Source organism: Vipera berus (assembly GCF_964194415.1).
Source record: "Vipera berus genome assembly, chromosome: 1".
Taxonomy (NCBI): domain Eukaryota; kingdom Metazoa; phylum Chordata; class Lepidosauria; order Squamata; family Viperidae; genus Vipera; species Vipera berus.
In genome coordinates, this window is record NC_138202.1 from 354,584,253 (window position 1) to 354,607,213 (window position 22,961).

The 22,961-nt window shown below is 44.7% G+C and overlaps 1 protein-coding gene across 1 annotated transcript in view; it reads left to right on the forward strand.

Annotated features, from left to right (window-relative positions):
- Positions 1–22,961, forward strand: part of MYO19 (myosin XIX) — a 59,775-nt gene that overhangs the window by 17,087 nt on the left and 19,727 nt on the right. Inside the window, exons 5-18 of the mRNA XM_081346579.1 lie at positions 455–587; positions 2,189–2,258; positions 3,507–3,609; positions 6,920–7,016; positions 7,874–7,950; positions 8,730–8,820; positions 9,531–9,702; positions 10,143–10,216; positions 12,939–13,060; positions 13,186–13,299; positions 13,611–13,787; positions 16,030–16,188; positions 18,637–18,744; positions 21,887–21,957. Coding sequence (XP_081202705.1) covers positions 455–587; positions 2,189–2,258; positions 3,507–3,609; positions 6,920–7,016; positions 7,874–7,950; positions 8,730–8,820; positions 9,531–9,702; positions 10,143–10,216; positions 12,939–13,060; positions 13,186–13,299; positions 13,611–13,787; positions 16,030–16,188; positions 18,637–18,744; positions 21,887–21,957 — 1,568 coding nt within the window. The remainder of the gene's footprint in view (positions 1–454; positions 588–2,188; positions 2,259–3,506; positions 3,610–6,919; positions 7,017–7,873; positions 7,951–8,729; positions 8,821–9,530; positions 9,703–10,142; positions 10,217–12,938; positions 13,061–13,185; positions 13,300–13,610; positions 13,788–16,029; positions 16,189–18,636; positions 18,745–21,886; positions 21,958–22,961) is intronic.

The following is a 22,961-nucleotide window of genomic DNA, read 5'->3' on the forward strand; positions in this document are numbered from 1 at the left end:
TTTTATTACAGCAATATAACATGACAATGCTTGGTTAAAGCCGGAATCTGGATTCCCCTCCCCTAAGCACAGTAATATTAAAACATAGTTCCCTCCTTTTGTTGCTGTCATAAATCACATTCTCCAATTAGTTGGAAGGGTAGGTTCTCCCTCCTTAGCTTAACCCCCAGTTCTTTCTTAGCCTCTTATGACATTCAACCTTGAACATGCTCCACTGCTCTGTTATTATGTCTAACTAATCCCCCATGCATATTCTTCCTTCCCCCTCCCTTCTTCATCTAACTTTAACTCTAAAAGTGATACACAGGTAGAAATACAAAATGGCTGCTTCTTCATCTTTTGTCGAAGCAAGGACATCAGATGTTAGCAGCGTTGACACTGCCTTTCTCTTGTTTCTGAGATATTATAAGTGGAGAGAGAAATCAGTGGCTGATATTCAGGGGTCTCTTTCTAGACATGGACCTCCCGCTGCCTGATGAAGTTTTATGCGACTGTTGCAGCTTCACCTGACCTCCCAGACGGCAGTATATCGGTGGAGAGGATAGAGCAACGCGTGTTGGATTCCAATCCTGTCATGGAAGCTTTTGGTAAAGATGATCTTTTCAATCAACAAAAATTTTGCTCTAGCCCAGGAGTAGGCCACCTCGGCTCTTTTATGACTCATGGACTTCAACTCCCAGAATTCCTGAGTCAGCCATGCTGACTCAGGAATTCTGGGAGTTGAAGTCCATGAGTCATAAAAGAGCCAAGGTTGTCTACCCCTGCTCTATCCAATAGAACCATGCAACTAAAATAAACCATAAATCTAATCCAACCCTTCTCAAGCCTGATGACTTTAAGACAGGTGGACTTCAACTCCCAAAATTCCCCATGCTGGCTGGGGAATTCTGGGAGTTGTAGCCCACCTGTCTTCAATGCTTTTTTTGTAAAAGAAAAAGGTGCCGGAACTCCCACATGTCACACAACCTGCCTTGCCTACCCTACAAGGTTCCACCCAAAAAAGGTGCCAGAACTCCATTCTGAGTGTTCTATGAGAAAAAAAGCCCTGCCTGTCTTAAACTCTAGTCTGTTCAAATCATCCCAAACCGTAGTTATCCGTAGCAAGCTAAAGTTTCATCAAACGCGCTTTGTGATGTCATTGAACAAGCTTTGTTCTTTTTGTACCTGTGTGCAGCATTGTAACGCAAAGGTAAAATTTGTATTGCACCCTGTGTTGCTCAGATACCTGTGAAAAAGCAGAAACTTACTTCCTTGTTTAAAAATACTGCTCAGGGCATAGTCCTTGTCCTTTAGTTCTTCCAGCTGATTATGAAGTCAGACATACCAAAGTAAAGTTGCCTAAAACCAGTCATGAATAAAAAAAGTTGAAATTGGGTTTCCACATTGCCCTAAGCTATGTTTTGTGGGGGGGGGAAAACCACCCCACAACTGGTTGATTTACACAAGGCACTAAATTATAAATAGGAGTGGCCACATTTGGGGACCTTGTGGGCCCCAAGATGTAAAGCAATTAAACTAATTGGGTAAAACTGGTTTGGGAGATGGAGACATTTTTTCATTTATATTAGTCCAACTTTTGAGCCTTGCATTACTTTCCTGCCTTGAACAGTGAGAAATTGTGCAATCCGTTTTCAGCATTATTAGCTACACTATAGAAGAAACAGAATCTTAAGCTATACATACACACACAGAGACACACACTAAATCAGACATGTCAAACACAAGGCCCGGGGGCCAGATCCGGCCCGTGAAGTGGTTTCATGCGGCCCGTGAAGCCATCCTGGAAACAGTGAGGGAACGGCCCCCACTGCCTTGGCCCTGGCCCAGAGACCCTCCTCCTGCCAGAGACCCTCAGATCTGTCCCACTCCTGCCCAGGCCCCCATTGGCACCCTTGATGCGAACGATGTAGAGCTGGCCATGCCCACCCAGTAGGCCACCCCCCCCCACCGAGGGCAACCGCAATGCTGATGCAGCCCTCAATGAAATTGAATTTGACACCCCTGCACTAAATGAATGCATGAATGAATGAATGAATGAATCACAGCAAAGTTTACATGCATGCTATGTCAAATTCCCTTGCATATTAGCATAATGCCCAATCTCTCTTTTACATTAGTTCATACCTCCTTTAACCTTTGTGATAGACACATGTGGCTTGCATAATGCCAGTTTTTGTTAATTTCACAGGAAACGCATGCACCCTTCGGAATAACAACAGCAGCCGCTTTGGGAAATACATCCAACTTCACTTAAATAGGTACCGTCTGCTGCTTCGCCTACAGGATGTTCTATTTTGACATATTGCAATGATCAAGTTTCAGATTCAAGGTTAAAAAGATAAATTCTCCTTTGAGTCTCCCGTTCACCTCCTGGTGATCTTAAGCATTTCTTCCAGGACTTTTAAATTATTATTTTTTTTAAAAAAAAAGTTAATGGATTTGAAGTCCAATCCAATCTGAAGCTCTGGAAAATATCTTTGTAAGATGCCATACCGGCGGTCCCCAATTTATGACCCAGATTGCAACTGGGTTGCTGGTTTGAAATCATTATACAGTCATAAGTCAAGGGACTCATGTGATCAGACCTGATTTTATGATACTTTTCGTTAAGCAATTCACTGTGATTGTGAAGCAAATCCACAATCGTTATATGGATGTTGATGTCATAAGTCTGAAGCCATTCTTCCAAACAGGTGTTTGTTTGTTTTTGCCAGAAACCAGCTTTAAAAAATGCCAGAAACCGACCAAAATAAATAAATAATTCACAAGGTCACATGATTGTGGCACATTGCATCTGATCATAAAGGCACACTGGTTGCCAAGTGCCCAAAATATGGTCACATGACTGCCATGGAAGTTAGTACATTTCATGATGGCATAAATGCCTTAAGACAGAGGTCCCCAACATTTTGGGCACCAGCGGTCGGTTCCGTGGAAAGAGATTTTTCCGCGGACCGGAAGGGGCGTGGTTTTGTCTACTGCCTGCATCCCATGGATGGGTCTTTGCTTGTTTGTGCGGCCTGGTTGCTGGCATGCCGTGGCCCGGTACCGGTCCACGGACTGGGGGTTGGGGACCCCTGCTTTAGGAGCCACAAAGCACCATTCCTTGCCTGTAATAATTTCAAACAATCATTAAGCCACCAGTTGTAAGTCGAGGACTGCCTGTATTCTGGGCAAGGATTTGTTATGCATTGCATCCAGGGGAGGGATCAAAACAGGCAAGACCACCAATGCGGAATTAATTAATTAAGGTAGAAGGGTGGAGCTTGCGTCACGCATGCCAGCCTGTCTTATTTTGAATGCCCCATCAAATATGTTGAGACTACATTTCTCAGAATCTTCAGTTATTATGGCCATTGATTGGCAGATTCTTGAAGTTATGATCCTTGCTTTTTGCTATCCACTGAGTTGAAAGGCCTTTTGGAATAGAATGGGAAATGTAATTTTGCTGCTCCGCCGCTGCTCCTAGAGTCCGTGAATTTAATTTTAAGCTACCATTTCTGCAGATCTCAGCTTTTAACAAGTGCATCCATTCAGACTTTTCTTCTGGAGAAAACAAGAGTTGCCTATCAAGCCACTCAGGAAAGGAATTTCCATATTTTTTACCAGGTGTGTGTGTTTCTATCGGGTTTGTTTAATGTGAATCAATAACTTCCGTTTTGAAAATTTGTATGCACATAAAGATGCTAGAAGGGACGCGGTGGCTCAGTGGGTTAGGACGCTGAGCTTGTTGATCAGAAGGTCGGCAGTCTGACGGCTCGAATCCCGAGTGCCGCGTAGCAGAGTGAGCGCCTGTTACTCGTCCCAGCTTCTGCCAACCTAGCAGTTCGAAAGCACGTAAAAATGCAAGTAGGAAAATAGGGACCACTACGGTGGGAAGGTAACAGCGTTCTGTGCGCCTTTGGCGTCTAGTCACGCCGGCCACATGACCATGGTGACGTCCTCGGACAAACGCTGGCTCTTCAGCTTTGAAACGGAGATGAGCACCGTCCCCTAGAGTTGGAAACGACTAGCACGCATGTGCGGGGGAACCTTTACCTTTAAAGATGCTCGGAAAAATAGTTCTGCTTTGTTGCTGAGGGTCACAATATGAGAAATATCCTTTTTTTTAATGGAACAACCTGTTTGCTTCAACTGTTTTGGGGAAAATAGGAAGCAGGAATATTAGGTACAGGTAGTCCTTGACGCACGACCACAATTGAGCCTAAAATTTATGTTGCTAAATGAGGCTTTGTTAAGTGAATTGCGCCCCATTTTATGACCTTTATCGCCACATTTGTTAAGTGAATCATGGTACTTGTTAAGTTAGGGACACGGTTGTTAAGTGAATCTGGCTTCTCCATTGACTTTGCTGGTCAGAAGGTCGCAAAAGGGGATCCATGACCCCTGGACACTGCAACCGTCTTAAATGTGAGTCAGTTGCCAAGTGTCTGAATTTTGATCGCATGATCATGGGGATGCTTCAAAGGTTATAATTGTGAAAAACGGTCATAAGTCACTTTTTTCAGTGCCGCTGTAACTTTGAATGGTCATTAAATGAACTGTTGTAAGTCAAGGACTACCTGTATATTCATTGCCTTGTGTTCACACACACACACACACACACACACACACACACATACATAAATATGAAAAGGTATTAAAAACTAATGATATTGTTGATAAAAAAAGTTTAATTAGCAAATATTGTAATACCTAGAGACAGCAAAATAAAAGAAAAAGTCAAAGATCTGCAAATAGATGCACAACCGTTGTGGCAAAAGAAAGCAAAGGTAGTACTAATAGTCATAGGTGTCTTGGGTGCAATTTCAAAACATCTGGAGGGGCACTTGAGCACCACTGGCAATGACAAAATCCCACCAGTCAGCTGCAAAAGGCAGCTTTACATAAAACAGCTTACATCAGGGGTCTTCAAACTTGGCCCTTTTATGACTTGTGGACTTCAACTCCCAGAATTCCTCAGCCAGTGTCTGCCTGAGGAATTCTGGGAGTTGAAGTCCACAAGTCATAAAAGGGCCAAGTCTGAAGACCCCTGGCTTATATCCTGCAATGATACTTTTAACACCATCAGACAAAAACATCTGCCCATCCCAGATCCTTGGGAAGGACTCGATAGATGGACAAAAATGCCAAATCCAAAACAAGCACATCTTCCTTCCCCTGTCCTGACCACTTTCTACAGAGGGACGATGGAGAGCATCCTGTCATATAGTATCACAGTCCGGTTTGGAAGCATCCCTGCTTCAGACAGGAAGGCGGTGCAGACAGTGGTGAGGACAGCCGAAAAGATCATTGGCAGTTCCCTCCCTCCCATTCAGGACATGGCACAGAAACGTTGCTTGAGCAGGGGGTCCGTAAGATTATTTGGGACACTACACAACCTGTTTTCTTTGTTACCTTCTGGGAGGAGGGGGCTTCATGGTATCCGAAGCAGAACATCCAGATTCAGTCACAGTTTTATTCCATACAGTATTAATCTTGTGAACTCTAAAGCTTCCTCCTTCCGTTATGTATTCAAGATGGACAGTGATTAATATTTATATGTTACTTATATGTAAGGGTGTGGGTCTTTACATATGTTGTATATTGTATGTTTAAATGTGTGTTATGAGTGTGTACACTTTGAGAGCAAGCAACTAAATTTCATTTGTAATGTGTGCCGTTACGGCCACAGTAAAAAATGACAATAGATAAAGGTAAAGGTTCCCCCGCACATACGTGCTAGTCGTTTCCGACTCTAGGGGCCGGTGCTCATCTCCGTTTCAAAGCCAAAGAGCCAGCGCTTGTCCGAGGACGTCTCCGTGGTCATGTGGCCGGCATGACTAGACACCAAAGCCGCACGGAAACGCTGTTACCTTCCCACTGTAGTGGTCCCTATTTTTCTACTTGCATTTTTACGTGCTTTCGAACTGCTAGGTTGGCAGAAGCTGGGACGAGTAACAGGCGCTCACTCTGTTACGCGGCACTCGGGATTCGACCCACCAAACTGCCGACCTTCTGATCGACATGCTCAGCGTCCTAACCCACTGAGCTCTGCGCCCACAGTAAAAAATGACAATAAAGGCTATCTAATCCAGGGCTTTTCAACCTATTTTCTGAATTCTTTCAATACAATATGCCTGATTAGTATTAACTTTCTAGAATTTCTAGAAGCCTGGCACTCTGACAAATCAGCCATCATTAGGCACATAGACATTAACAACATTTATAGACTATGCAAAAGAGACAATCAACCAGCCCCAAAGAGAAAAAGACTCCAGCACCTCTCCACCAGTAATCAGCACCCAGATCAGCATAGATTAACTCCATGGTCACCTTCAGATGAACAATGAAGGAAGCAATACCCCCATTCGAGAAACTTCCAAAGAGCCATTAGTAAACAGTCCAACCGAAGAATCCCTAAGACCCATCTAGACAGGCAAGATGCAAGAATATAAATCGACAGCAAATAGCACACCTTACTAGCACTGATGATGTTACCTAGTTAGGGTAATGAAACGTCTGCAACAAGCAAAACAAGCAAGCTCGGAGAGCATCAAGGACCCATCAGTATTAATTTGGGGTGCAAAGGATGGCATGTTGTACAGCTTGTTTGGTTTGAGTTGTTTCCAGCAGATGCCACCACTTAGCTGGTATTGGCTGGTCTAAAAAAAACAACAACGAAGAAGGTTCAGATCTGCTTAGATTTTGGATAGGAGGCCACCAGGAGATTCCAGAAATGTAAGCTAGAAGTTGCCATGTGCCAAATTTAAACTTAAACAAGACTACCATCACTGTACATGTTCAGTAAATGGATTAATTCAGTAAGCCCCTTCAGCACGTTCTGTAAACCCAGCTGTATGAGGGAATGACGGTTAGTACCTAGGACACCAATGTAGGTTTGGGGGAAATTGCCAAGCTGTTTTTTCTTACTTTACAGATTGCAAAAGGAGCCACGCTGGATGAGCGCCAAGAATGGGATCTCCTGGAGAGTGCACAGTTCTGTTGGCTTCCAAATTCTGAAAAGACTCTAGAAGGTAGCATTTGAAAGCCCAGATCTTGTAAAGACCCTTAGGCGTCTTTAAAAAAAAGGAGGAAATTGACTACAAGCCTAAATAAATAAAATGTAATGTAATTAATATAATTTCAAGTTGAATTGCTATTACAGAAAAGAGGAGTAGATGAAAAATGCTGGAACAAATTCTGAGATTAGCATTCAAACAAAGACGATAAGGAACTCCTGTGGCCTTTTTTTTTTTTTTAAACTCTCAAACATATCCACTTGAAATGATTTTTACATCATTTCTGAGGCACTTCGGTAGGATTATTTCACTGGAGCTTAATTCCCCCAGCAAGTGCTTGGGATTTTGGTTTGTTTTTAGAAAATTTATTTATTTATTAAGATAATGTATATGGCTGCCCAACTCACTCTTAGTGACTCCGGGCAGCTTACAAGGATAAAAATCCAATGGGAAAACCCCCACGCCCCCATTTCTTTCAGTACTGCTTGAATGTCAATGTTTAATGTCAAAAGGTAGGGAAAAATCTTTTAAGTGCAGGAAAAAGGACAATATTTTCTTTCTTCACGAAAGAGAAAACAAATGTGCTTTTGTCTCATCCGTTTTTCATGATTCTGCCCTTTTTTTTAAGCAGGCAAGATCAAGTACAGTCTCTGCCTGCAGTTTCAATTTTTAAATGCTGTTCTTGCACTTGAGCAGTTTGGCCTTACTAGGTTGGTTCTGATTCAGTACCATTGCATGTTATCTCAGGCTGTTGGTTCAGCTGTAGCAGCAAATCATTGTTAGGCCTTACAAACCATGATCTGGGACTGCATTAAAGCCACCTGATTTTCGGGAGAGAAAATCCGTCTAACGAATCTCTCTTTGCCTTGTAGAAGACTGTTTTGATGTCACTCGGGAGGCCATGACCCACCTGGGCATTGACAGTTTCACCCAGAATAATGTTTTTAAGGTCAGTTAAACCTTGGCTCAGTAGCAGTTGGATTGATCGATCGATAGGATGGGTAAGGCCACCTAATCAGCATGTATTGATCTCTGAGGTTGATTCAGCATGTCCTGAATTTCAACAGCTTGGCTGTCAACTGTCTGGTTGGCATTTCCAGAAAAAGTAACTCTTGGGGCATGATTTTACCAAAGTCATAATACTTTACTGAAAAATTACATCGGCACAGAAGAAAACGACGCCAGCTCTGGTTTTCGCCCCTCAAAGGCTTGCTTAGTCAAATGATAGACTCCCTCACTCCCACCCACCGGGTGTTCACTTTGTCCAATAGTAATATTTCTTCTGGTTATGGAAACAGTCCACTTCTCCGAGCAGCTGGCCTTGACTCTCGGTTGCCTAAACCAGAGGTCCCCAACCTTTTGGGCACCAGGGACCGGTTCCGTGGAGAGAGGTTTTGCCACGGACCAGAGGGGACGTGGTTTAGTGTGCTACCTGCATCCCACGGATTGGGCTTTGCTTGTTTGTGCAGACCAGTTGCTGGCATGCCTCGGACCAGTACTGGTCCATGGACCGGGGGTTTGGGACCCCTGGCCCAGACATCACTCCTCTCACCTTTGCATTCCATTGTCAAGATATGAGCAAAAGAGAAAATCTATTCTAGGTGAAAAGGCGAATCGTTCTTGACATTGGCTTCCTGCCATTGGGGTCTTTTATACTAGGGTGTTTACAATCACCTGTACAGAATACAGAGAAACTAACCGATTTGCGATCTCTTTTTGTTTTAACAGATACTAGCTGGTCTTCTCCATTTGGGCAATATTCAGTTCTGCGAGTCAGAAGATGAGGCACAGCTTTGTGAGTTAGAAGACCTGGCCAAAGGTGAGCTGCCCGAGAGCAAGGTCCTCCAATCTCAAAAAGAACCTAATTTCAGCTTTGCCGAATCCTGGTTTAACACCGAAGGTGGTGTAAAACCAGACAGCTGGAGCTTATTCAGCAAAGTACATCATAATATAATGTAGGAGCCCAATCGGTTATCCAACAGATCTTTGTATGTATATATAGGTAAAGGTAAAGGTTCCCCCGCACATGCGTGCTAGTCGTTTCCGACTCTAGGGGCCGGTGCGCATCTCTGTTTCAAAGCCGAAGAGCCAGCGCTTGTCCGAGGACGTCTCCGTGGTCATGTGGCCGGCATGACTAGACGCCAAAGGCGCACGGAACGCTGTTACCTTCCCACCGTAGTGGTCCCTATTTTTCTACTTGCATTTTTACGTGCTTTCGAACTGCTAGGTTGGCAGAAGCTGGGACGAGAAACAAGCGCTCACTCTGTTACGCGGCACTCGGGATTCGACCCTCCAAACTGCCGACCATCTAATCGACAAGTTCAGCGTCCTAACCCACTGAGCCACTGCGTCCCCTGTGTGTGTGTGTGTGTGTATAAATTGTGTATGCGTGTGCAATTTTAGGATGACATTTTCACTTTTCATATTTCTGAACCGCCTAAGCTTCATACTGTAGAACAGAAATGTATCCAGGCTGTTTTAAGAAAATTGGCTGACTTTTTTTTTTTTAAATGATTCTTTTAAAACAAGGCTTTGCAGAGTCTGCTTCCCGGCTTTTAAGAGTGCCTGGGGAGAATTTGTTGGACACACTCAGGATCCGGACGATAACTGCTGGGAGACAACGGCAGGTGTTCAGGAAGCCTTGCCTCAAGGCAGAGTGTGAAACAAGGAGGGACTGTCTGGCCAAGGTGATTTACGCCAGGTAAGTCCTTAGACCAGCGTGGCTGCCTGGGGAATTCTGGGAAGTGAAATCCGTACATTTTCAACTTGCCAAGGTTGAAAAACCCTGCCTTAGATCATTCATAAAAGGGTCAAAAGTTCATCAAGTGTCCTCCAAAGCTTTTATGTTTTCTTTCCTTGTGTCACATTTTAAGATGCCATGTATCCTCATGACTTTTGCTACATCTCTCGCTATCCTATTCCTTAAAATCTCATTCTGTCGTTGAAGCCCCTCTGGAAGGTAAGCTAACTTGGAAGAGAAAGCATAACCTTTGCGATCGATTAGCTTTGCATTGGGTCTTCAGTCCTGCTCACAACACACACCTACGATTCATTATCGGTCTGTGTTTCGGGCTGCTTTGTCGCTATGTAACCTTGCTTCTCTGATGACCTGAATGGCACAATTCTCCACCTTCCTTGCAGGATCTTTGACTGGCTGGTGTCCGTGATCAATGGAAGCATCTGTTCCTCTAATTCCGTGTGGAACAACTTCATAGGTATTATTTGGGGGCATCTTGGGTACATATTCCTGACAGAACTAGTTTTTGTGGTTGTTAGCTGCGAAGTCGTGACCGACCCATCGCGACCCCCATGGACAACGTTCGTCCAGGCCTTCCTGTCCTCTACCATCTTCTGAAGTCCATTTAGGCTCACACCTACTGTTTCAGTGACTCCATCCAGCCACCTCCTTCTCTGTCGTCCCTTTCTTCTCTTGCCCTCCACCTTTCCCAGCATTAGGCTCTTCTCCAGTGAGTCCTTCCTTCTCAATAGGTGGCCAAAGTATCTGAGTTTCCACTTCAGGATCTGGCCTTCTAAAGAGCAGTCAGGGTTGATCTCCTCTAGGACTGACCGGTTTGATCGCCTTGCAGTCCAAGGGACTCGCAGGAGTCTTCTCCAGCACCATAGTTCAAAGGCCTCAATTCTTTGGTGCTCAGCCTTTCTTATGGTCTAACTTTCACTGTCATACATTGCAACTGGGAAGACCATAGCCTTGACTATACGCACTTTTGTTGACAGGGTGATGTCTCTGCTTTTTAGTGTGCTGTCTAGATTTGCCATGGCTTTCCTCCCCGGGAGCAAGCGTCTTTTAATTTCTTGGCTGCAGTCCCCATCTGCAGTGATCTTGGAGCCCAGGAAAATAAAATCTGTCACTACCTCCATTTCTTCCCCATCTATTTGCCAGGAATTGAGAGGGCCGGATGTTCTGTACATTAAATCTTCTGCAGTCAGGGAATCTTCCAGTTTCTTTCTGGGTGCAATTCAGGATGCTGGTTATTATCTTTAAAGCCTTAAATGGTTTGGAATGAGCCTACTTAGCAGGACCATCTTTCTCTGAGGATAGTTACCCCTCATCGTTTCAGATAGGGTGGATGTGCTGCAGATCCCTTCCTTTAAATGTAATCTAAGGAGACCTAAGAAGTGTTCCTTCTCTGTAGCTGCCCCTGCCCTGTGGAACACCCTTCCACAAGAGAACCAGCTGCCCTACCCCTCGTCTTTGCTTTTTTGAAGTCCTCCTAGCTATTCTCATAAGCATTGGGGTAGGCTGGAGCCCAGCCAGATTATTCATGAAATATCGAATAAGATTAAGATAAGATAAAGATAAAGATAAGATAAGATAAGATAAGATACCAAGACCATTGGCATCCGGCCCTCTCAATTCCTGGCAAATAGATGGGGAAGAAATGGAGGTAGTGACAGATTTTATTTTCCTGGGCTCCAAGATCACTGCAGATGGGAACTGTAGCCAAGAAATTAAAAGACGCTTGCTCCTGGGGAGGAAAGCCATGACAAACAGCACACTAAAAAAGCAGAGACATCACCCTGCCAACAAAAGTGCAAATAGTCAAGGCTATGGTCTTCCCAGTTGCAATGTATGGCTGTGAAAGTTGGGCCATAAGAAAGGCTGAGCGCCAAAGAATTGTAACCTTTGAACTATGGTGCTGGAGAAGACTCCTGCGAGTCCCTTGGACTGCAAAGCGATCAAACCGGTCAGTCTTAGAGGAGATCAACCCTGACTGCTCTTTAGAAGGCCAGATCCTGAAGTGGAAACTTAAATACTTTGGCCACCTAATGAGAAGGAAGGACTCACTGGAGAAGAGCTTAATGCTGGGAAAGGTTGAGGGCAATAGAAGAAAGGGACGACAGAGAATGAGGTGGCTGGATGGAGTCACCGAAGCAGTAGGTGTGAGCTTAAATGGACTCCAGAAGATGGTAGAGGACAGGAAGGCCTGGAGGAACATTGTCCATGGGGTCGCGATGGGTCGGATACGACTTCGCAACTAACAACAACAAGATATGATAAGATGATAACCTTTATTGTCATTTTTTACTATGGGCACAATGGCTCACATCAAAAATGATATTTAGTTGCCTGCTCTCAAAGTGAAACACATACACAACACACACCTAAACATACTATATATAACATATGTATAGACCCACATCTCTACATATACATAACAAATAAATATTAAATAGATGTCATAGCTTTTTTAAATACAGTTTTTATGGATTCTTATTTTATGCTTTGGGGGGTTGATTTCTTTTACTGTTTTGTATGCTGCCCAGTGTTTTTCTTGTAACATAAGCAGCTATATAAGGCTCTTAATCAATCAATCAATCAATCAATCAATTAATCAATCTAGATTTGTTATTTTTAAACATTATCTTCCCAAGGATACCCAAAGAGTTTTTGGTTGAACCTCACAAAACTATAAACTGTACAGTTGTCCCTGGCTTGCAACTTAATGTTTGACAATAGTCTGAAGTTACAACAGCCTTGGAAAAAGTGCACTTTTACAACATGTAGTTGCACCACCCCTGCACTCCTGTGATTTCAGGTGCTTTGCAGCCAGATCAAATTTACAACTGGTTGCAGCGTCCTGTGGCCCCATGACTGCGATTTGCAACCTTTTCCAGCCAAAAAAAAATCCATTAGAGAAGCTGGATTCACTTAACAACCACAAAAACTCGCTTAATAACCATGGCGATCCACTTTACAACCATCATAAAAAAACGGTCGTCAGATTGGATCAAATCATGTAGTAACTTAACTTATGACCGTAGTAGACTTAGTGACAGCAATCCCAGTCCCTCTTGCTGTCGTAAATCGAGGATTACCTGAAACCCAAAGACCAACTAGGAAGAAGAGCAAGCAGAAAGGCTGCCTTGATAATGTTCCCAGGATGATGGTGCAACCTTTCCTTTCCTCTCCTCCAGGTTTACTAGATGTTTACGGTTTTGAATCCTTTGTGGAAAACCACTTAGAACAGCTTTGCATCAATTATGCTAATGAGAAGCTGCAGCAGCATTTTGTCAGCCATTTTCTAAAAGCTCAACAGGTAACCGTTTTGCAAGTGAATTTTCCCTGGGTGCTCTTCTGCAAGAAAATGAGTTTTTGTATTCTGGGGTCTTTGGGCAAATTGAAACCATCTTACTTCATCCTTGGTTATTCTTGTTCCTCAAGGAAGAATATGCTGAAGAAGGTCTTGAGTGGTCCTTTGTAAACTACCAAGATAATCAAACCTGTCTGGACGCCATTGAGGGCAATCCTGTTAGCATCTTCTCCTTGCTCAATGAGGTGGGTCCAAAGCTTCCTTTTCAAATAAAGTCCATTTAATCTTAATTGGAGCTCTCCAAAGCAGAAGAGGCTAAACTGGCACCGTAAGACAATATCAGTGTAATACAAGACATAAGGGGGGAAAAAGAATTTCTAAAAGGCATAAAGGAGTGACTGATTTAAAGACGCCATCATTGGATTCTCCTCTGTTTGGACTGCACCAAATTACTCATCTGCGCCTAAATTTGGTTGGCTTTGTTGCTGCTGCTGCTCCTCCTCCTCCTCCTCCCAGCCAACCTTTCCCCACTGTGTCTCTCTTTTTTCTTTGCCAGGCCTGTCGCCTTAACTGGAGTTCCAACGCAGCCCAGTTTCAAAGTCGGATTGAGCTTGCTCTGTCCAAGAATGCCTGTATAAGCCGAGACAAATTTAGGAAAGATCCAAACTTCATTGTATCCCATTATGCCGGCAGTGTCTGCTATCGAATTGAGAGTATGGTGGAAAAAAATAAGGTATGTCTGGTTATCACTTGGGTTTGTTAATTTAAATGAGAGAGGGTCCCTTTTTTTTCTAAGTCTCATCTGAAAATGAGGCTAAAATCAAATTCCAAATTCCTTTCAAAAGAGAGTTGTAAAAATCGGAAGGGTGCTGCCAAAGAGAAGCGCTCGAATCTTTGGTAACAGGGAACAATGTAAATTTAAGCCATCATCTATTGATCCTAGAGCCAAAAGAATGCAGAATATAACATTCATATGTGTGTGTGTGTATGTATATATTTGTGTGTATATGTGTGTATATATGTGTGTGTGTGTGTATTGTGTATGTGTGTGTATATATATATATATATATATATATATATATATATATATATATATATATGTGTGTGTGTGTGTGTGTGTGTGTGTGTGTGTGTGTGTGTGTATGTTTTTTTCACACTGTTCTCTGTAAAGGACTGCAAAAAAATTCTCCTGCAGTTTGCCCAACAATAATATGACATAAAATTTTAGAACTGCAGACATAAATATTTTATCTCTGGCTGTGGGTTTGGGTCCCCTTTCTGAAGCTTTTGTGGCAATAGCTTTTGCTTACACACCCCACAAAAGTGTTAAGACAGATATAAACCTTTCTGTATTTCATAGTTTTTGCCTGGCCTACATACTCCATCCATTAAGCAATGACGTCTGATAGGAGCTAGGAAGTGGCCTGCTCTGTAGTGGAACCTGCTCTTTGAAACACACACCCCCCAAGACACATTCGGGATGCGGCAAGTTTCTGGAATTTTTATCAGAAGCCCTTTCTGCTGTCACCCTTAAATCAGGGGTGTCAAACTGCTGGCCCACGGGCCGGTTGCATCATATGGAAACTGAGCCCACCCCAGCTCTAGCAATACAAAAAAAGTCGTGACACGTCAGAGGTCGACCGCGAGGTCTCTTGTTTGTGGAGTTCCTCAGGGGTCGGTCCTCTCGCCTCTCCTGTTCAACATCTACATGAAACCGCTGGGTGAGATCATTCGTGGTTTTGGAGTTGGGTATCATCAGTATGCTGATGATACCCAGCTTTTCCTTTCGACCCCAAACCACCCCAGTGATGCCCTCAACGTGATGTCCCGTTGCCTGGAGGCGGTTCGGGTCTGGATGGGGAGGAACAGACTTCAACTCAACCCCGACAAGACTGAGTGGCTTTGCATACCTTCATCCCGGGTTTATTCGGACATTCCACCTCTTGCTATGGGGGGTGAACTATTACCCCCCGTAGATAGGGCTCGCAACTTGGGAGTCCTCCTAGATTCACGGCTCACCTTGGAAGACCATATAGGAGCTGTGACTAGGGGGGCTTTCGCCCAGGTTCGCCTGGTGCGCCAGTTGCGGCCCTATCTAAGCCGGGATGATTTATGCACGGTCACTCATGCGCTCGTGACCTCTCGTCTGGACTACTGCAACGCTCTCTACATGGGGCTGCCCTTGAGGACCACCCGGAAGCTCCAACTGGTACAGAATGCAGCCGCGAGAGTTGTGTTGGGAGTCTTCTGATACTCCCACGTTACACCTTTGCTCCGTGAGCTGCATTGGTTACCAGTTGCCTTCCGGGTGAGATTCAAGGTACTAGTAATGGTGTTCAAAGCCCTACATGGCAGGGGGCCGGAGTACCTCAGGGAACACCTGCTGCCGGCATCAATCTCCCTGCGCCCTGTGCGTTCCCACAGAGAGGGTCTCCTCAGGGTGCCACCGATCAGAGAATGTCGATTGGTGGCCCCCAGGGGGAGATCCTTCTCTGTGGGCGCTCCGGAACTATGGAATCAGTTACCGGTAGAGCTCCGGATGGCGCCCGATCTTCGCTCCTTTCGTCGCGATCTCAAGACGGTTTTGTTTGTACAAGCCGGCCTAGCCTGATGGGGGATTGGTGGGGTTTTTTATTCTTGTATTCTTAATATTATCTTTGGGGTTTTATAATTGTAATATATCAATTGTTTTAAAATCGGGCAATTATTTAATTTCCTTTTAATATTTGTAACTTTGTATTTTATTCTTGCCCTGTGAACCGCCCTGAGTCCTCAGGGAGAAGGGCGGTATAGAAATATTATTAAATTAAATTAAATTAAATTAAATTAAATTAAATTAAATTAAATTAAATTAAATGTGGTGAGTTTGACACCCGTGCCTTAGATGGATTTAGTCTTGTTCAGTATGTTTATGGTTCATTATGACAAAGACTGAGAATCTGTCTGCTTCTGGTTTTTCTTTAAAAAAAATTCAGGATCCTGTTCCCCCAGAATTAGTCCTGTTGCTGCAACAATCCGAGGATGCCTTGCTTCAGAAGTTATTTCCTGTAGAAGAGACGAACACTAAATCTGACGAAAATGATATAAAGACTCAAGCAAAACCTGCACTTGTCACAGTCGTCTCAAAATTTAAGGTTTGTCCCATTTGCAGATTTCAATTTAGGTTGTGCCTCCTTTCCCCCCCTCTCTCCCCACAGGCTTTTCTCCCACAACAGTGAGCCCCAAACCTGTGTTTGTTAAACCAGAGGAGAAGTAAGGAGAGGAGACACAGGTAAGACAGGCAGGATGGTCTTCTGTGATGTTGTGCGAGTAAAGGAGAAATCATTAAAGTGTAGGTACTCCTGACTTACCAACCATTAATTCATTTGGCCCTTTGAAATAGTGACAGAACTGATTAAGTAATACAGGTGGTCCTTGAGTTACGACCCCAATTGAGCCCAAAATTTCTGTTGCTAAATGAGGCGGTGGTAAAGTGAGTTTTGCCCCGTTTTTATGACCTTTCTTGCCAGAGCTGTTAAGCGAATCACTGCTGTTTTTAAGTTAATGACATGGCTGTTAAGGGAATCTGGCTTCCCCATTGACTTTGCTTGTCAGAAGATCACAAAAGGTGGTCCCATAACCCTGGGACACGACAACCCGTCATAAATATGAGTCACTTGGTGGTTGTTGTTGTTGTTAGCTGTGACGTCGTGTCCGACCCATCGCGACCCCATGGACAATGTTCCTCCAGGCCTTCCTGTCCTCTACCATCTTCTGGAGTCCATTTAAGCTCACGCCTCCTGCTTCAGTGACTCCATCCAGCCACCTCATTCTCTGTCATCCCCTTCTTCTCTTGCCCTCCACCTTTCCCAGCATTAGACTCTTCTCCAGTGAATCCTTCCATCTCATTAGGTGGCCAAAGTATTTGAGTTTTAGCTTCAAGATCTGCCTTTCTAAAGAGCAGTCAGGGTTGATCTCCTCTAGGACTGACCGGTTTGATCGCCTTGCAGTCCAAGGGACTCGCAGGAGTCTTCTCCAGCACCAGAGTTCAAAGGCCTCAATTCTTTCTTATGGTCCAACTTTCACAGCCATACATTGCAACTGGGAAGACCATAGCCTTGACTATACGCACTTTTGTTGGCAGGGTGATGTCTCTGCTTTTTAGTGTGCTGTCTAGATTTTTTTTCACTTGGTAAGCATCTGGATTTTGATGCTGTGACCATGGGGTACTGCAAGTGTGAAAAAAGGTCATAGGTCACTTTTTAATAGGCCATTGTAACTTTGAACGGTCGCTAAAAGAACTGTTGTAAGTCGAGGACTGCCTGTACTTTTGACTGGTCCTTGACGTTCTGGCCATCGCAAGACCCTGCAGTCCCATGGTCACAATTTGTGCACTTGACAACCAGCTCCCGCTTACGATGACTGCTCCACCCCACAGTCATGTGATCACCATTTGCCACCTTGCCTGCCGGCTTCCCATAAGCAAAGACAAAGGGGAAGCCAGCAGGAAATATCTATTGCAAGTTATTCCAGTAAATGTCAAGAGTGAAAATTTGGCAGCTATGTGCCCCTCTCTGTTTTCATCTTGCCATTAAAATGGAGGAGGGGAGATGTTGCTTTTGAGTGGGTTAGGTAGAGAAATGAAACCTCTCCCGTTCTCTTGGAAACTTGCTGAGAGTCAGCAGTCTGGAAACCTTTCAAGGACATTCTGGCAGGTGTGAAGAAGATAGCAGACGGTTCCCATAACAAAGTGAACTTGTTTACGTGGACATGTGGGCGGTTTGCCTGGGGAAATCATTGTTATATATATATACTGTGGTCTGACACCCTGGGATTTTAGAGTTAGTTTTTCCTCACCTTTACCAGGCCACGTATTCAAAAAACAGTAAGCTTTTCAGAAATGAAAATAATCCTAATTAGAATTAGAATTAGAATAGAGTAGCGTAGAATTAGAGGGACGCAGTGGCTCAGTGGGTTAGGATGCTGAGCTTGTCGATCAGAAGGTTGGCAGTTTGGCGGGTCAAATCCTGAGTGCTGCGTAACAGAGTGAGCGCCTGTTACTCGTCCTAGCTTCTGCCAACCTAGCAGTTCGAAACCACATAAAAATGCAAGTAGAAAAATAGGGACCACTACGGTGGGAAGGTAACAGTGTTCCATGCGCCTTTGGCGTCTAGTCACGCCGGCCACATGATCACGGAGACGTCCTCGGACAAGCGCTGGCTCTTCGGCTTTGAAACGGAGGTGAGCACCGGCCCCTAGAGTCGGAAATGACTAGCACGCATGTGCGGGGGAACCTTTACCTTTACCTTTAGAGTAGAATAGAATAGAATAGAATAGAATAGAATAGAATAGAATAGAATAGAATAGAATAGAATAGAATAGAATAGAATAGAATAGAATAGAATAGAATAGAATAGAATAATAGAATAGAATATAGCAGGAGAGAATGTATATTTGGGCTACCTCAGAAAAGAGCCAGGCTAATGGATTGCAACTTTTGAGTAATGCATTTACGCTGCAATGTTTGATTGCAGATCAGGGTTGTTGTTTTTTTCTTCCTTTTCAAAACCCTCAAGGGCCTATTTCTCTTGTTATTCTTGCAGGGTTCCCTTGAGCGGCTGATGGAGATCTTGCACAGCACCACGCCGCACTACATCCGGTGCATTAAGCCCAATGCAGACTGCCAGGCGGCCCTGTTCAGAAAAGAGGAGGTGACCTGCACGCTAATTTTTATTTTATGTTTTCCCCTCCACTCCCCCAGGACACCTGACAACAGTGGTGGCAAACCTATGGCACGCGTGCCAGAGGCGGCACTCAGAGCCCTCTCTGTTGGCACGCGTACCGCCGCCAGCAGCAGGTCCATCAGGCCACCACTGCCGCAGGAGCCCCACCCAGCACAAAGGAGGTGAAGCGTCCGACTAACAAGCTCGAGTAGAAGTGGTAGAGCAGAGGTCACCAACCACTGTCAACTGGTGGACTGGAAGAAAAGGGAGGGGGAAGCATTTTACATGCGTGCATGCACGCATGGGGCCGCAAGCACACACACGCTGGAAAAGGGGTGGGGCTAGGGCCTGCGTGATACTAGCCCTGCCCCGTTCTTGTGTGGTGCAGCACCTTGTATTTGCACCCCCGCGGCAGCCATTTTTGCACCTTGCAGCATGGTGGCCCATTTTTGCGCGGCCCAGCTTTTGTATGCCAGAGGCGTCATTCAGAGGCATCTCCCTACCTTCCCCCCCCCCCCCGAGGGCACCACAATGCTGATGCGGCCCTGGCACTTTGCAATAAATAAGTGGGTTTTGGGTTGCAGTTTGGGCACTCGGTCTCTAAAAGGTTCTCCATCGCTGCCTTACAGGATATTATGAATCACCATGGGGTTTTTTGAAACCTGAAACGGTAGTTAAAATTGTACTCCATAAAAGCTTATGAGCAGAAACAGTAATATAAGAAGCTTTTAAACCACCCAGAAATTTAAGATGCTGATATTAAAATGTATAAGGAAATACGTCAACTCTGTCTGGTGCTGAAGGCTCATCCAGGTGATGCCAGGCAAGTCTCATTGGAGAAAGCCTGAACCCAAGTAATCTTTTTTTACTATAGGTTACTAACCTAGCATAGGGACACGGTGGCTCAGTGGGTTAGGACGCTGAGCTTGTCGATCAGAAGGTCGGCAGTTTGGCGGGTTGAATCCCGAGTGCCGCGTAACAGAGTGAGCGCCTGTTACTCGTCCCAGCTTCTGCCAACCTAGCAGTTCGAAAGCACATAAAAATGCAAGTAGAAAAATAGGGACCACTACGGTGGGAAAGGTAACAGCGTTCCATGTGCCTTTGGCATCTAGTCGTGCTGGCCACATGACCACGGAGACGTCCTCGGACAAGCGCTGGCTCTTCGGCTTTGAAACGGAGATGAGCATCGGCCCCTAGAGTCGGAAACGACTAGCACGCACGTGCGGGGGAGCCTTTACCTTTACCTTACTAACCTAGCAGTTGTTACCACAGCCATTAAGGGTTGCAACAACTAATTTATAAAAGAAGGAAGACTTTTAAGCCGTCACTTGGTAATAGCAGAAGTGGGGAGAGCATTCTAGTACTGATGATGTTAGCTAGTTTGGTAACGAAATGTCTGCAAGAAAGTGATTAAGCTCAGAGACAACCAAGGATCCCCAGAGTTCAACCCTGAGCTACAAATATTCTGTTCTATCGATGTCAGATATCTTCTACATTACGGAGTCCTTTCCTTAAGTTTGTTCGTTCTTTCAAAATTAAGGCATAACCCCATTTATCCCAGGAATATTTATAAACAGTCTGTTGGGGTTTTTTGATACCACCAACTCTTTCCTGGATCAACCTTTTATAAAGTGAATCTCTTGTTTTAGCATGTGTCAGAGGTAATGTTAATAGCTACCTAACTCTCCAGTAATACAGTTGGAAGGGAGCATTAAGGCTCAGAATCGGAATCCAAATTTAAGCGCTCCACGAATCAAGGAGAGAAGCAGCCTGGAATGAAGGAGAAATCAGAAGAGTTGAATCAGTGGAACGGCTTGCCTTCAGAAGTTGTGGATGCTCCATCGCTAGAAGGTTTCAAAAAGAGACTGGAGAGCCACTTGTCTGAAATGGTAGAGGGTTTCCTGCCTGAGCAGGGGGTTGGGCTAGAAGACCTCTAAGGTCCCTTCCAACTCTGCCATTTTACATTCTAGTCTGGTCTAGCCTAATCTGTCTTGACCTTCTTCTTGTGGGCTCCTTTCAGCTATTCATCCGATCACCTGCTGGTCAATTTTTAATCTAGGTCAAACCTATCCAGGTCTTTCAGTTTCCCTCTGTAGAAGCGTAGTCTCTACGCTACTGGTTGTCTTTATGGCCCTTTCTCAGACCCTATTATCTGTGAAGCCCTCTCTGACCACTTTCTACAGAGGGATGATTCTGTGGTGGCGAACCTATGGCACGGGTGCCACAGGGGGGCACGCAGAGCCCTCTCTGTGGGCACGCGCGCCATCGCCCCAATCCCAGTCCTTTGGCTGGGTTTTATAAAAAAAATTCGCTTTAGGCCTCTGCCGCTGTGTGCAAAAAAAAAAAAAGGTTCAATCAATCAATTTCAACTTCTAGCAGGGAAAAAAAAAGATCTCGCAAAGTTGGAATTGATTGATTGAACTTTTTAGTCCCACCCAGTCTGCTGTTACCACCACAGCCACGCCCACCCAATGGGCCACGCCCACCCGGCACCCGACGATACATAAGTGGGTTTTGGGTTGCAGTTTGGGCACTCGGTCTCTAAAAGGTTTGCAATCACTCAGAGCATCCTGTCGTACAGCATCAGTCTGGTTTGGAAGCATCCCTGCTTCAGACAGGAAGGCGGTGCAGAGAGTGGTGAGGACGGCTGAAAAGATCCTTGTCAGTTCCCTCCCTCCCATCCAGCACATGGCACAGAAGCGTTGCTTGAGCAGGGTCCGGATAATTGTCTGGGACGCTACACATCCTCTCCATGACCTGTTTTCCTTGTTCCCTTCTGGGAGGGGAGGGGGCTTCGTGGTATCCGTAGCAGAACATCCAGATTCAGCCATAGTTTCATTCCATACAGCATTAACCTTGTGAACGCTCAGGCTTCCTCCTTCCGTTATATATTCAAGATGGGACAGTATTTAATATTTTATTGTTATGTATATGCAGGGGTGTGAGTCTGTACATGTGTTGCATGTAGCATGTTTTAGGTGTGTGTCATGTATGTGTTTTACTTTGAGAGCCGGCAACTAAATTTCATTTTTGATGCGTGCCATTGTGCCCGTAGTAAAAAATGACAATAAAGGTTAACTTATCTCAATTCTTCAGGCAATGCGTTCTTCAAAGCCTCTTTTTCTTCCAGGTGCTGAATCAGCTGGAGGCGTGCGGCATTGTAGAAAGTGTCCACATCAGTGCAGCTGGGTTTCCAGTTAGGTAAAGCTAACGCCAGAGTTTGCTTTTCTTTCCTCATCTGTGATTACCCCGGCTTGCGTTTTTCCTGCATTGTTCTCTCCTTGCCCTGATCACATTTGGAAATGAGATAATACATGATTTATGTGCTTAATTATTGGTCGTCTCATTCCCAAACATCACCTGTTGGGTTGTGGGTGGTGGGTGAGGATGCCTCCCTCTCTCTCTTCTTTTTTTTAAAAAAAAATAAATTTTACTGCAAGCCCAACCCACACCATAGCTGTACAAAGTTTCCAGCACCTTTCTGCTCTTAAGGTATTTATTTGTTATTTGCAGGTTGGGTCATTGGGTTTCATTTTACACTAGAGGGCTTTTGTTTATATCCAAATTAACCCCAGGATTAATGTGGCCGTTTGGCTACATTACTAACGTAACATACAGTAAGTTTCAGTGGATATTCCTGATGGAATATCTAATGGCAGAAAGTGAAGAAGAACTAAAGAGCCTCTTGTTGCGGGTGAAGGAGGAGAGTGCAAAAGTTGGCTTGAAACTTAACATTAAGAAAACCAAGATCATGGCATCCGGCCCTCTCAATTCCTGGCAAATAGATGGGGAAGAAATGGAGGTAGTGACAGATTTTATTTTCCTGGGCTCCAAGATCACCACAGATGGGGACTGTAGCCAAGAAATTAAAAGACGCTTGCTCCTCGGGAGGAAAGCCATGGCAAATCTAGACAGCACACTAAAAAGCAGAGACATCACCCTGCCAACAAAAGTGCGTATAGTCAAGGCTATGGTCTTCCCAGTTGCAATGTATGGCTGTGAAAGTTGGACCATAAGAAAGGCCGAGCGCCAAAGAACTGAGGCCTTTGAACTGTGGTGCTGGAGAAGACTCCTGCGAGTCCCTTGGACTGCAAGGCAATCAAACCAGTCAGTCCTAGAGGAGATCAACCCTGACTGCTCTTTAGAAGGCCAGATCCTGAAGTGGAAACTCAAATACTTTGGCCACCTATTGAGAAGGAAGGACT